The sequence below is a fragment of the Sinocyclocheilus anshuiensis genome, unplaced genomic scaffold, assembly GCF_001515605.1.
Source record: "Sinocyclocheilus anshuiensis isolate Anshui unplaced genomic scaffold, SAMN03320099.WGS_v1.1 scaffold861, whole genome shotgun sequence".
In the NCBI taxonomy this organism is placed as follows: Eukaryota; Metazoa; Chordata; class Actinopteri; order Cypriniformes; family Cyprinidae; genus Sinocyclocheilus; species Sinocyclocheilus anshuiensis.
The window spans coordinates 130,418-142,883 of NW_015554217.1; the positions used below are offsets into that span (position 1 = coordinate 130,418).

General features: G+C 36.4%; 1 protein-coding gene across 2 annotated transcripts in view; it reads left to right on the forward strand.

Annotated features, from left to right (window-relative positions):
* Nucleotides 1-12,466, forward strand: part of LOC107671140 (monoacylglycerol lipase ABHD12-like) — a 22,576-nt gene that overhangs the window by 2,044 nt on the left and 8,066 nt on the right. For both annotated transcript variants that reach the window (XM_016463998.1, XM_016463997.1), the window contains 3 exons: nt 8,726-8,847; nt 10,973-11,078; nt 12,204-12,323. In XM_016463998.1, the coding sequence (XP_016319484.1) occupies nt 8,726-8,847; nt 10,973-11,078; nt 12,204-12,323 (348 nt within the window). The remainder of the gene's footprint in view (nt 1-8,725; nt 8,848-10,972; nt 11,079-12,203; nt 12,324-12,466) is intronic.

Below are 12,466 nucleotides of genomic sequence, written 5' to 3' on the forward strand. Positions count from 1 at the left end.
TTATTATTATTTTTAATATGTGATAAGACCATTAATATGTCTTGTCTAAACTTCTTGTTTCAGTAAAAAATGTATTAACACAAGAATGCCAACTTTCTTTAGGTCTGAGCTGCTTGTAGGAAGTGCACAAGCAGCTCAAGAATTATGTTGCATTTTTTCAGACATTGTTCACTGTAAATCAAATTCTAGTTCAGACGGAAAACCTTGAAATATGGTTTTACATTACCATTGTACTGTATATAAATTCGAGGCACAATTGTGGCACAAGTATTGTGCTCTTTGGGAAGTAATTTCTGTTTTTTTGTCACTGATCACAATCTTTACTATTTTTTAATTGCACTGACCTTGTACATGGTAGCTCTTTTGCTTCAAATAGAGTATTTCTGTCTCAGTCAAGTGGAAGAATCTGGAAAGCCAGATTTAGAGCATGGTTAAATGCTTCAGTGGATGCAAGGTGATATCTTTTGTAGATTTCCTCAAAGCAGAGCTGAGTCATACAGTTCATGTTTTTCTGCTAAATTTAAAATAATGTAAGGTTGCATCACTGTAGGAGGATGCATGGTGGGAATAGTCGTGTTCAGCTGTTGTCTAGGCATATCTCTGAACATGACTCAGATTATCAGGCACAATATTAGGCCTTATATGCAAAGGTTCTAGAAATTTCTCCTGTTTGTTTGGTCTTGTGATGGCTGAGTTTAAACAGTAAAAAATTAAGGTGTATGTGTAGTGACGTCATTCTTAGCCAGGACTTGCTCTGCAGATCAAAGTGGGAGGAAGGTGGATGTTCTGGTCCAGCAATATGGTGGTAAAATATTGTACACTCAGCAAAGAAACAATAAGTACTGCCAGAACATGTTGCCAATTGGGATCCTGGAGGATTTCCCACAGATCAGTGCTTCTCAGCTGGTGCGTTGCAACCCCAAAATGCTTTTAAGATAACAGGATTGTATTAGGTTTCATGGTGGCCACGTCACATGGAAATACTAACTGATTTTGAGTGAATTGCCTGTGACCTTTGATCCTGGAGGTCAGTTAGAGATGTGTGTCTCATGTTTGCTAATGTTTCCTTGTTTAACTACTATTCAAAAGGGGAATTTGGGGCATTAATAAAAAAAAAAATGTATTGAAAAATTATATTTTTCAGCAAGGACGCGCATTAAGTTGATCAAAAGTGAAAGTAAAGGCACTTATAATGTCACAGAAGATTTCTATTTAAAATAAATGCAGTTCTTTTAAACTTTACATTCTTTAAATAATCCTGAAAACAAAATGTATCACAGCTTCCACAAAAAAAAAAAACAGTAAAATCTAACTTATCCAAAGAATCATGTGATACTGTAGACTGGATTAATTAATGGCTGCTGAAAATTCAGCCTTTGGAATAAATTACATTTTAAAATGTATTCAAATAGAAAACAATTATTTTAAATTGTAATAATATTTTACTATATTTTTGATCAGATAAATGCAGCTTTGGTGAGCATATGAGACTTCTTTTTAATAAATGAGCTTAAACTGTTATATGCTCTGATTAATCTGATTTATAGTGTGATTTAGCTGTATGTGGAAACACTTACAGCTCTTAACTACAATAATATTACATACAATAATGTTATGTCAGGTAGTTGCAACTGAGCTGATGTTAACTTATGAAAGATTCCAGTATAGCAATGCCCTGTTTTAAAAGATGTTGTTTGCCAAAATAGCCTGAAACACTAGCAGGAAATGGTACTGTGAAGTTCTACCATCACATCTCATTTGAACTGAAATGCTACTCTACTATTGCACTGTATCTGATGGCACAGTAATCGGACTCTCCTCCGGTGCTGTATGGGTCTGGGGTATTGGGTGCTGGAGCCGGTCATGTGTCCGACACAAGAGCTGCCGCTGGTTAGTCTGGTTGCAGTGACCTTTGTGTGGCAGGCCGGGTTCAAGGTTAAAAGGATCAGTTTAGCTTTAATTCACAGGATCTATGAAGTTAAATGAGCTGAAATCCCCATTAACTGAAAAAATTTGTACACGGATATCAAAGTTAAAGACCCCATTAAACTGCTTAAAGAGCACAGTGTTCTTTCCTGTGCTGACTTATTTGTTAATGGAAAGAGGAAATTTGGTTGTCAATATTTTTTCCAGGAAGACAATGATGGCACATTTAAATATGTGTATCTGCTCTCATTTTTTTACTAGTATCAACAGATGACTTAAAGTTGGCATGAAATGAAAATTCACCATATCTCTTTTCTAAATGCATGTTATTGATCTTATTGTGAATTATTCATCCAAGCATACGTTTAATTTCTACATTTTTTGACCTCATAAGTAATTAAAATGTCACAACTCGATCTTCCGGCGAAACGACAGACTTCTCTCTCTCCAGCTTACATTTTTTTATTTCCAATAATCCGTTTTACCTGAATGGACGTGACAATATGAAAGAAAAGATTGGTTGCTATTTCTGTTCCATCATGACTTTAAAAGCTAAAACACGGAAAAAGTCACAAAACCACAAAACATCAGTTTTGATTTCATAGGGTCTTTTAAAATAAGTTTCTTGGTTGCATTCCCTTGTTCGTAAAGACATTCATCTAAAGGAGGGGTGGACTCGCCTTCAGCCTAAATAATGAACCCCTGCTTCCCTCTAAACCGTGTCAGTTATTCACTCTGCACATTTCAACCTGAAATTCTGGTTAGGCCTGTCGCAATAATCAATATATTGACCTATCGCGCAATATATGTACATGACCTCAATAATTTTTGGTGACGCAATATATCGCACATTATATTTACTTAAAATTATTTCTGGGGCAATATATCGCACAACAAAAAGTTGTTATCGTGACAGGCCTAATTCTGGTCTGTTCTTGCATCCTGGGAACAGGAGCTCTAGATCAAACATAGGCCCAAGAGGCATCCTAATCTTGACAATTTGGTGTCTTATTTTAGCTCTTCTTGTGAAAGTGTGTCAGGTTTGATAGGAAAAATACAGGGTCTTGACAGGGTGTCATCCTCTGAAATCTTTTTTTAAATTTCAGAAGGATTAAAAACAAATCTTGACAATGAATTATCTAAGAAACAAGTTAAGGGTGTGTTAATGTTTCTAATAACCACTAGTTCAGTCAGTTTTACCTTTTTTCTTTTTTTTTTGCTTTAGCTAGCATAAGTGTGCTGTGATTTAGCTGTTACACAGTTTGCACCCACTCTGAGAAGATTTCATTGGACACAGTTTTTTTTCTTTTTGTCAAAAAGGCAGCCACCCATTTGTTGATATTGAATATATATGTAGTTTTGCACCTCCTCATACTGGGTTGTCAAATAGCGGCGGTGGTCCTTCCTGAGGCCGTTTGAAGGAGCCTGTCAAACAGAGCCGTAACTAATTCTGGCATCTCTGTCAAAACTGCTCTTCCAAGCTCCGCTGAGCAGTCAGAGACACTCAGTGGGGCGAGTGAAAGAAGAGAAGAGTGAAAGGGAAGACGAAAGGAGTGAGGGAGGAAGTAGAGAGCCTGAGATGTTGCACGTGTCTCTTTTTCAGCCTTAGGAGTGCAGCATCTACAGTTTCACCTATCCTTCGTATGTGTTTTGCCCTTTCTCATCCCATTTGCATTATCGTTACCTAGTTCATTGCAAGGGCAGACTGTGTGGCATGCAATTCCACATCAGCTGTTGTTTAAAGACAAAAGGAAATCAAAACTGACCCATGTACTTCCTTAAAAAAAGTCCTTCTTGTTTGTGAACATTATTTTAAACTTTATTTATGTTATTTTCAGTTTCCGGTGCCGTTAGAAATGCTCACGCCTTGATTCATTTATTCCAAGAATCAAAGTATTCAGTAAGAGGGGAATTACCACCGTAAAGCCAGTTTCCTCTGTAAATACGTCACATTACCGAAGTTAAATGCATTATGAATGCCATTTCATTTTGTCTAATGGGGGAAGCTAACAGATAACTTCCTGTATTATGTTACCAGATGACGCTGTTTTTTGCTGTGTTAAAAGCAGGAAGCGTTAAATTCCTCTTTCTACTCCAGGCGGTTACCAGACGTCGGTTTCTCAATGTCACCTCAATATCTCTCAGAGAGTCCGGTCCGTCAGACCTGTCATAATCTATTACATGTAGCTGTAGCTGTAGTTTTTGAAAGTGCTCCACTTTTCTCTACTTCTACTGCTTTTTTAACATATTCATTCTGCAGTTTAACTGTTGATTTAAAGGCTGTCCAGGTCTCATGTCTAGTCCTTTTTTTATAAATCTGTTCTGAAAATCTGACGTTTTCTGAAACAAAGACAGTTTTGTTCTTTTATTTTTTGAGTTTGTTGGGGTGCGTTGGGGCATGTCTGGTTCACAATACATCATTAAGAAAAGCTATCTCTATGGGCAAACGTGTCGCCCTCAACTTGTGGTGGCTTTGAATTCAAATGGAAAATGTATATATGTTTAGACATAGGTCTGATGTCCAAATATTGGATATGTATCTGATTCATTGTAAAACTACAATTGGAAGTGGCTCAGAACGGATGTAAAAAAATCAGATCTTTGTGTTGACGTGTGGAACAATATAGTGTTTCTACGTAATTATTTGTTAGTATTTTAACTACTTATCTGTTTGCATTATGCAGTATAATGTAAAAAGTATATATGCTTTACTTTGAGTACTTTTAAGTATATATGCTATACTTTGACCGCTAATTGATCATGGTCACTGATAGAGCTAGTATTTGGCAGTCAGTGCTCTACAGCCATACCAGGATATTTTGGTCATTGATCTAAAAGCATATCCTATGCCAACGTCTGCCACTTAGGGAGCTGTTGTCTGGTACCCCGCAGACATGAGGCAAGCCTTTGGTGTCGGACAGAGAAGGAAGAGACAAAGTTTTCCTGAGACTTTTTCAAACTGACTTCTTAAGAATCGAGTGGAAGTGATCTAACTGGCTTTCAAGATCACAGTTTGAGGTTGGAGGAGGGGATATGCTGGTTTGATTTGGGCTAAGAAGATACGTTTGAATCTAAAGCCCATGAGATCCGTCAAAAACAAGTCAGCCTGCAGAACCTGAATTTCTTTCTACTTTGGAATACAAAAGAAGATATATTGAAAAATGTCTCAGTATTTTTTGTTCAGGTTGTTTCTTGCATACTTCAGTGTTCTTGTGTAGTTTATTTAATCCTAAAGTAGGCTTATTGTTTGGTACAGCAGGATCTTAGTGCCTGCTCTGGTAATGCACAGAATTATACATCTGTTCTTTGCCAAATACGCTGACCTGAAAATGAGCCAATCATTTATTCATGTAGAATCAGACGTGCATTTAGGGTCTCACTTTTCCTGCATGGTTAATGCCAGGTATATACAATTACACTAAAATGGCTAAATAAGAGTCAAACGACTGCTTAGTTTTATTTTTTGAGCATTGCTGATGTCATAGTAGATTTCAGATTGACCAAAGAAATGTGATGAGGAGGAATTCTCTCTTATAAATTCTTAATTAATAACTAATGGGTAATTAATAGGTTAATGGGTAACAGAGTTTGATGTCTTCATAAATATTGTGCTGCTGACTGCTGCCAATCTGCGACTTCTGAATAAACTCACTAGTGGTTTTTCAAATTTTAAAATCTTATCTCTATTTTAAGATGTATGCACTTTACTTGGTGATTTCAGAGTGTGAAGTGTTGTGGTGTATGAGTGTTTGGCTGTGTAGGAGTAGTGTGTTGGAGGTTATCATTTTTAGAGAGTTGCATCCTGTCAAATGGAGAGACAGACACACACACACACACACACACACACACACACACAAATGGAAGTAAATTACTAAGGTGGTGCACTAGAACAGAACCAAAACTGTCAAATTACAGAGCAATCAGCAGTGAAAAATGAATCAGTGCAGTGATTCATGATACATATTATGCTCTAAAGCATGACGGTAAACTGAGTAAAGGTTCCCATCTCTCCACGTACAGTACCTTTCAGAAGTTTGGGGTTGGTAAGATTTTTTCCTTTTTCTGAAAGAATTGTGTTATGCTCACAAAGTCTGCATTCAATTGATTAAAAAACAGTAATATTGTGAAATATTTTAACAATTTGAAAGATTTTTTATATATATTTTGAAATGTAATTTGTTCATGATCTGGAAAAGTTGTCATTACTCCAGTCTTCACAGTGTCACATGATTCTTCAGAAATCATATAATATACTAAAAATATACAAATTTGGTGTTCAACATTTCTTATTATTATCAGTGTTAAAAATGGTTGTGCTGCTTAATATTTTAAAGATTCTTTGATATGAATAGAAAATGTCAAAAATCTTAATAAAATCTTACTGACCCGAAATTTTGAACGGTAGTGTACAAGCACATTTGTACGCTACAGTATATTACATGAGATGCTGGTTAGCCTCTCACTGTCTGTATAATGCATGAGGCAGACAAGTGCATGTGTGCAATCTATTTGAGTCAGTATCCAAGAGAATTATATGCATTGCATATACATGTTGTGACACTTAATTTAATATATGAACAAGCTTTCTGTTATCCAATCTGTTAAATACATTTCCGTTTATATTTTTGGCCAAGATTTTCAGCCTATTTTCTCTCATTCCTTCCTGTCTTTTGCTCAATGCACTACTCAGAAACACTCTGTCCCAGTGCAGTCTGGACTCCTGATGCCCAGACAGCCGTAATAATGCCCATATGGCATTGGATCAGCATGACTTAACATATTAGTGTTACCCTGAAGGTGTTGAAGCTCTGGTTCGGATGTTCCGTGCAGACATTCACCTGCAAAAATGGCGTGTACAAGCACAGAACTGCATCTTATAACCTAACCAGCCACATAGACAAATAAATGGCTAGTTCCCAATGGATATTATTGCGTATATAATCAATAACATCCAGAAAGTTTATACACACTCACACACACACACACACACACACACACACACACACACACAAACAGCAGTATTTGTGTAAGCACTGTACAGTAATGAGTCTCGGTGCAATCTGTGTGTGCTGTATTTAGCTCTGCTGTTGCACAATAGTCTTGCTCTCCCTCTTTATCACAGTCACCTTGCACTCTCACACACAAGCAAAAACTCTCACACGCACCACATGGACACACACACTCAGATCAAACCTTCTGTGACTCACTGTCAAGTGACCACACCGTCTTATCTCTGGAGGGAACACAAGATCAGCCACCTGCTGCACCTGGAATAAGTATTCTGCAAGTTCTAGTGGAATAAGTATAATGCAGTTAGAGCTGTGGCTTATTGGTTATTTGCATGCTGACATTGATATGTGGCTTTGAGTTCTCCATCATCTTATTCCATCATTTCCCATCATCCTTTCCATAAACGCAGAAAACAATTGATTGAATTGATTCTTTTATTCAGTTTGTTCCAATTTGTTTACATTGTAAATTAAAATTCTAACCTGTCTTTGTTCTTCATACTAGTTAGTTGAATACAGTATTAGTTGATCAAAATGAGCATGTGTGTTCTGAAGGAGGCAGGGGAAAGGTCGTAGGGATGTTAGATGCCATGGTGGAATTGATCCAGGGTCAGTCGGATCAAACCGGATGCTCAGCTTTGGCTCGCGCTTCCTGGATTATTGCTTTTACTCTTCTTTTACCCTGTCTGGGACATTCTCTCTTCTTCATGTCCTGTCTTTGCTGACTCTCTCTCAGTTGTGCATTATTAATAGTTTTAGGAATATTCTCGAGGTTTCATATGACTGCATCTTTACTGGGTACATTTTCTGTGAAGAAACCAAAACAGTGCTGTTCAAAAAATCTGGGGTCTTTAATTATTATTATTTTTTGAAAGAAGTCTCTTATGCTCAACAAGGATGCATTTATTTGATTAAAATACAGTAAAAACGGTAATATTATAAAATATTATTACAATCAACTGTTGTCTGTTTTAGTATATTTTGAAATGTTTTATTCCTGTGCTGCAAAGCTGAATTGTCAGCATCCATTACTCTAGTCTTCATGATCCTTCAGAAATCATTATAATATGCTAATTTGTGCTGCTTAATATTTTTGTGGAAACCATAATACAGTTTTACATATATATATATATATATATATATAATGTGTATGAGAGAGCTTGCATGTGTGTGTGTGTTAGTATTTGAGAGTTTAAGTAATCCCCTGGTCATGAGTTAGGTAGGAAAATTCCTTACACAATTTAAGGAAATGAAACAAGCTCAATAAAGCAGCTTTTCACCACAAACCTCCTAGAATCGGAAAGTCACACTTTAATTTGTATATTAGGCATACACAAACACATACAGTAGAGCTCAGGGCAGTAAGTCAGACAGGGTGAGTTTGTTCCTCTAAGTGATCTCTTGCTCTCTCTGTAATTTTAATCATGACACTTTATACTCCCCGGCACAATTTAGAGGTCACTGCTGGCCACAAAGATGCTTACTGTCTGACCTCTGAATGTGAGGGATACCGAGAGAGGACAGGCCATGTTATGAGGATCGTTAACACTTCAGTTCAAAAGAGAAGAGTGTGTCTGAAAACATTCCCAAACGAACACTTTTGTTCACATCTTGTACTTACACAACAATTCTTTCATGTGATTTTTTTTTTATTTATTTTTTATTTAAAAACATCATTTAATATTGCCACAATGTATGCTTCAACTGTCCGAAGTGTTTACTTCATTTACTATACGTGTGTTAAAGGAAACAGATTTTTGTGTAATCAGTTCTCCTTTCTCTGTCTGCAGGGGTGGTCTAATGTGGAGGCTGAGGAAGATACTGATCTGGGTGCTGGGAATCTACATCACCATCCCTGTTATCATCAAAGTCTGTCCATCAATACAAGCAAAATTAGTATTTTTAAACTTTGGTGAGTATTTTCAGGGAATGTTTTGGCCAAACTGTGTTTAAACATTGATATTTAGGCCAGAGGTTGGCATTCAGACATCAGAGTTTTTAAAGTTTATTTGAGTTTTTTTAGACATACTTTTGTAATCTTTGGCTCGTGTCTTGGTCAGGCTTTGTCAACTTTGGAAACTATGTCAGTTTTTTAGCACTTTGAGCATTTAGTCTAGTCTTTGTGAACATTTGTGAGTTCTTTGTAAATATTTGTAAGTATTTAGGCCTATCTTTGTAAACTTTTTTTTAATTTACATTTTTAGAGAGTATCTTTTTAAACTTCGAGTATCTAGCCTGACCTGTTTTACCCTTTATATTTAGACCATTCATTTTCCATTTGCATTTTGTTTATTCAAGCTAAACTGCCATGCAAGTTGTCGTTATTTTGGATGCTACATTAGTTTCTGTTGATTTTTAAATTGAATATGATAATATGGGTCAGTTTCCATAATTTTATGCTGTTGCATATGTAGTGAAAGGACAAGCTTAGGGCATTTTGCCTCAAGGGGAATGTAGTATAGTATCCAAGGAGATTGTTACGCTGCATTTTCCCCTGTGAAATATTCAGCATGCTCAGAACAACTCTTAAGAAACATTCAGTCATGCATGCTTTTGTAGTCACTTTTAATCAATATAAAGACCCACAATCTCTACTTTGTTTTTAATTACTGATGCCTCAGCGCCTGTTTTGCAACATAATGTCCTTTGTTTAAAGTGATGTCCATCACAGAACAGAATCTGCTGGATCTCATGCCATTTAATAAGACATTTTGAAACGTTGGGAGTTTGAATCCATAGTCAGCCTTTCGCTGAAACGACCAAACAAAGATATCATTCATCCATCAATCCAGATAAATGCCCACTCTGTTTGCCGCTGTCTCACTCCAACAGCCTCTCACACACGTCTCTCAGTCTTATCAAATAATTCCTATGTCACATCATAGTTTCATTTCTCTGATATTAGTCACGTTCTGTTGTGTTTTGGGCTGATGTTAGCATTAGCATTTTCAGCAGTGGCACACTGCTTCTGTCAGCTGATGTGTTTCTTCACACTATGTTCTGCTACTGTTTGCAGTCTGAGCTAATAATGCACAGCATGGGTGTAAAAGTGTGACTGTAAGCATCCCTGTGACTGCTTTACTCAGAGAAAAATCTGTGACTAAGGTCGGTGAACTTAGTCAAGTCATCAGTCTTCTGAGAAAGCTTGTGGCACACTTTCAGTTCTTAAGTGGCAAACTTGAGTTTCTTGCTGCAAAAACAGCCATAATTCAAATTTTCATGATTATTTTCCATTCTCAGACCAAACATGGCAGTTTGAGGAATTGCAAAAACTTTTGTATGAAATTATTTACCAGCATAACTTTATTTGTAAATGTTCAATAACACTTTATTATTCTGTCAAAATGTATCTGTATTGAAGAGACTAAATAAATCTCACCCATCTAAAAACTCATCAGGAGTTGACTGAACTGTACTTTAAAGAACAGCTTTACACTTTTTAGCATACACAGAACATGTTCTTTGTGTGAAAAATCTAATTTATAATTACAGTAGAATTGAACAATCTTTTTTGCTTTTATTTGACCAAAAATAAAGTTAAAAGTGATATTGTGAAATATTATAAAATGTAATTTATTCCTGTGATGCAAAGCTGGATTCATTACTCCAGTCTTCAGTGTCACATGATCCTTCAGAAATCATTCTAATGTGCTGATTTGGTGCTCAAGAAACATTTCTTATTATCAATGATAATAAAATTTGTCGAAAACAGTTGTGCTGCTTAATATTTTTGTGGAAACCATGATACATTTTTTTTCGAGATTCTTTAAATAGAAAGTTGAAAAGAACAACATTTCTTTTAAATAGAAGTCTTTTGTAACATTATTTTTTTACTGTCACTTTTGATCAAGTTAATGCTGAATAAAAGTATTAATTAAAGGACTTATTTCCTTTCCGGACGATAATTCCATTCTGATATCTGACGCCCACTTTTCAAGATCCCATCAATTCCCGATGGAAAAAATCAATATTCTGTTTGACTCAGAAATACATCGGATTCAGTTTCATGTTGACTATTTTCTGTCTCTCTCTTTCAGTGCGAGTGCCATATTTTATAGATCTGAAGCGACCACAGGATCAGGGCTTGAATCACACTCGCAATTTCTACCTGCAGCCCGAGGAGGGAATCAACATTGGAGTGTGGTGAGAGAGCACAGACACAGACTACAGCTAAAATACAGACACAGCTTGGCCTACCTCCACCATCCATCTCTCTGCCTATGCCTTTCTGTCTCTCTGTCCTCACGTTCTCTACCCTACAGCTTTCTGTCCCTCTCTATCTGCCTTATGGCCATGGCTGCCTTTCTGAAGGGCGTGGAAAAAGTCCTGCACTTGTTGAAATGCAGCCTGTGGCCCAAAATTTTAAATCCGTAGTGACAGAGGACTGCACGGGCCTGTGGCTGCTGGCCATTGAGTGTGACTGTGTGTGTGTTTGACTTTTATTAAGTAACAGTGGGAAGGGCCATATAAGCTTCCTGCAGCTGATGCTGTAATTTTCTCTGCATAAATAAGCTTGTCTGTGCGCTGGTCAGATTCAGTATTGAATAGGAGAATCGTTGATAATAAAGTCTTGGGGAAGTGAACAGGATATTTTAAGCCGTTAAAGACTACACTACCATTCAAAAGTTTGGGAACAGTAATATTTTTTTTATATATATATAATAAATAAATAATAATAATAATACTTTTTAATTCAGCAAGGTTGCATTAAACTTATCAAAAGTGACTGTAAAGCCATTTATAATGTTACAAAAAATGTCTATTTCAAATAATTGCTGTTCTTTTAAACTCTCAGAAGAATCCTGTAAAAAAAATGTATGACAATTTCCACAAAAATATTAAGCAGCACAACTGTTTTCAACATTGCTGCTCAAGAAACTTTTCTTATTATTATCAAACCAGCACATTAGAATAATTTCTGACCGATCATGTGATGCTGAAGTCTGGAGTAATGAAAATTCTGCTTTGCTATCACAGGAATAAATTACCTTAAATATATTAGAATACAAAACGGTTAATTGATATTGCAGTAATATTTCACAATATTACTGTTTTTACTGTATTTTGAACAAATAAATGCCTCATAAACATGAGGCTTTTTTTCAAAAACATTTAAAAGTTTTACCAACCTCAAACTTTTGAACGCTACCACATGTCATGAACTTACTGTACTCTTTTTCACCATTTCATGCGTAGGAAACAGAAATCTAACAGCTGCATATCTCTTTTGTATGTCCTGTCATCTCTCTTTCCATCTGTCTCTCTCAGGCACACAGTGCCTTCAGTGATGTGGAGGGAGGCTCAGGCAAAAGATGCTGAATGGTATGACAAAAGCTTCCAGTCCAGTCATCCTGTCATCCTGTATCTCCATGGAAACGCTGGAACAAGGTACACAAGCACTCAGGGACCACTTTATAAAACCAACTCGGTGTCAAAAACGACTCGGTGTGAGTTAAAGGGGTCATATGATGCGATTTCAATTTTTCCTTTCTCTTTGGAGTGTTACAAGCTCTTGGTGCATAAAGAAGATC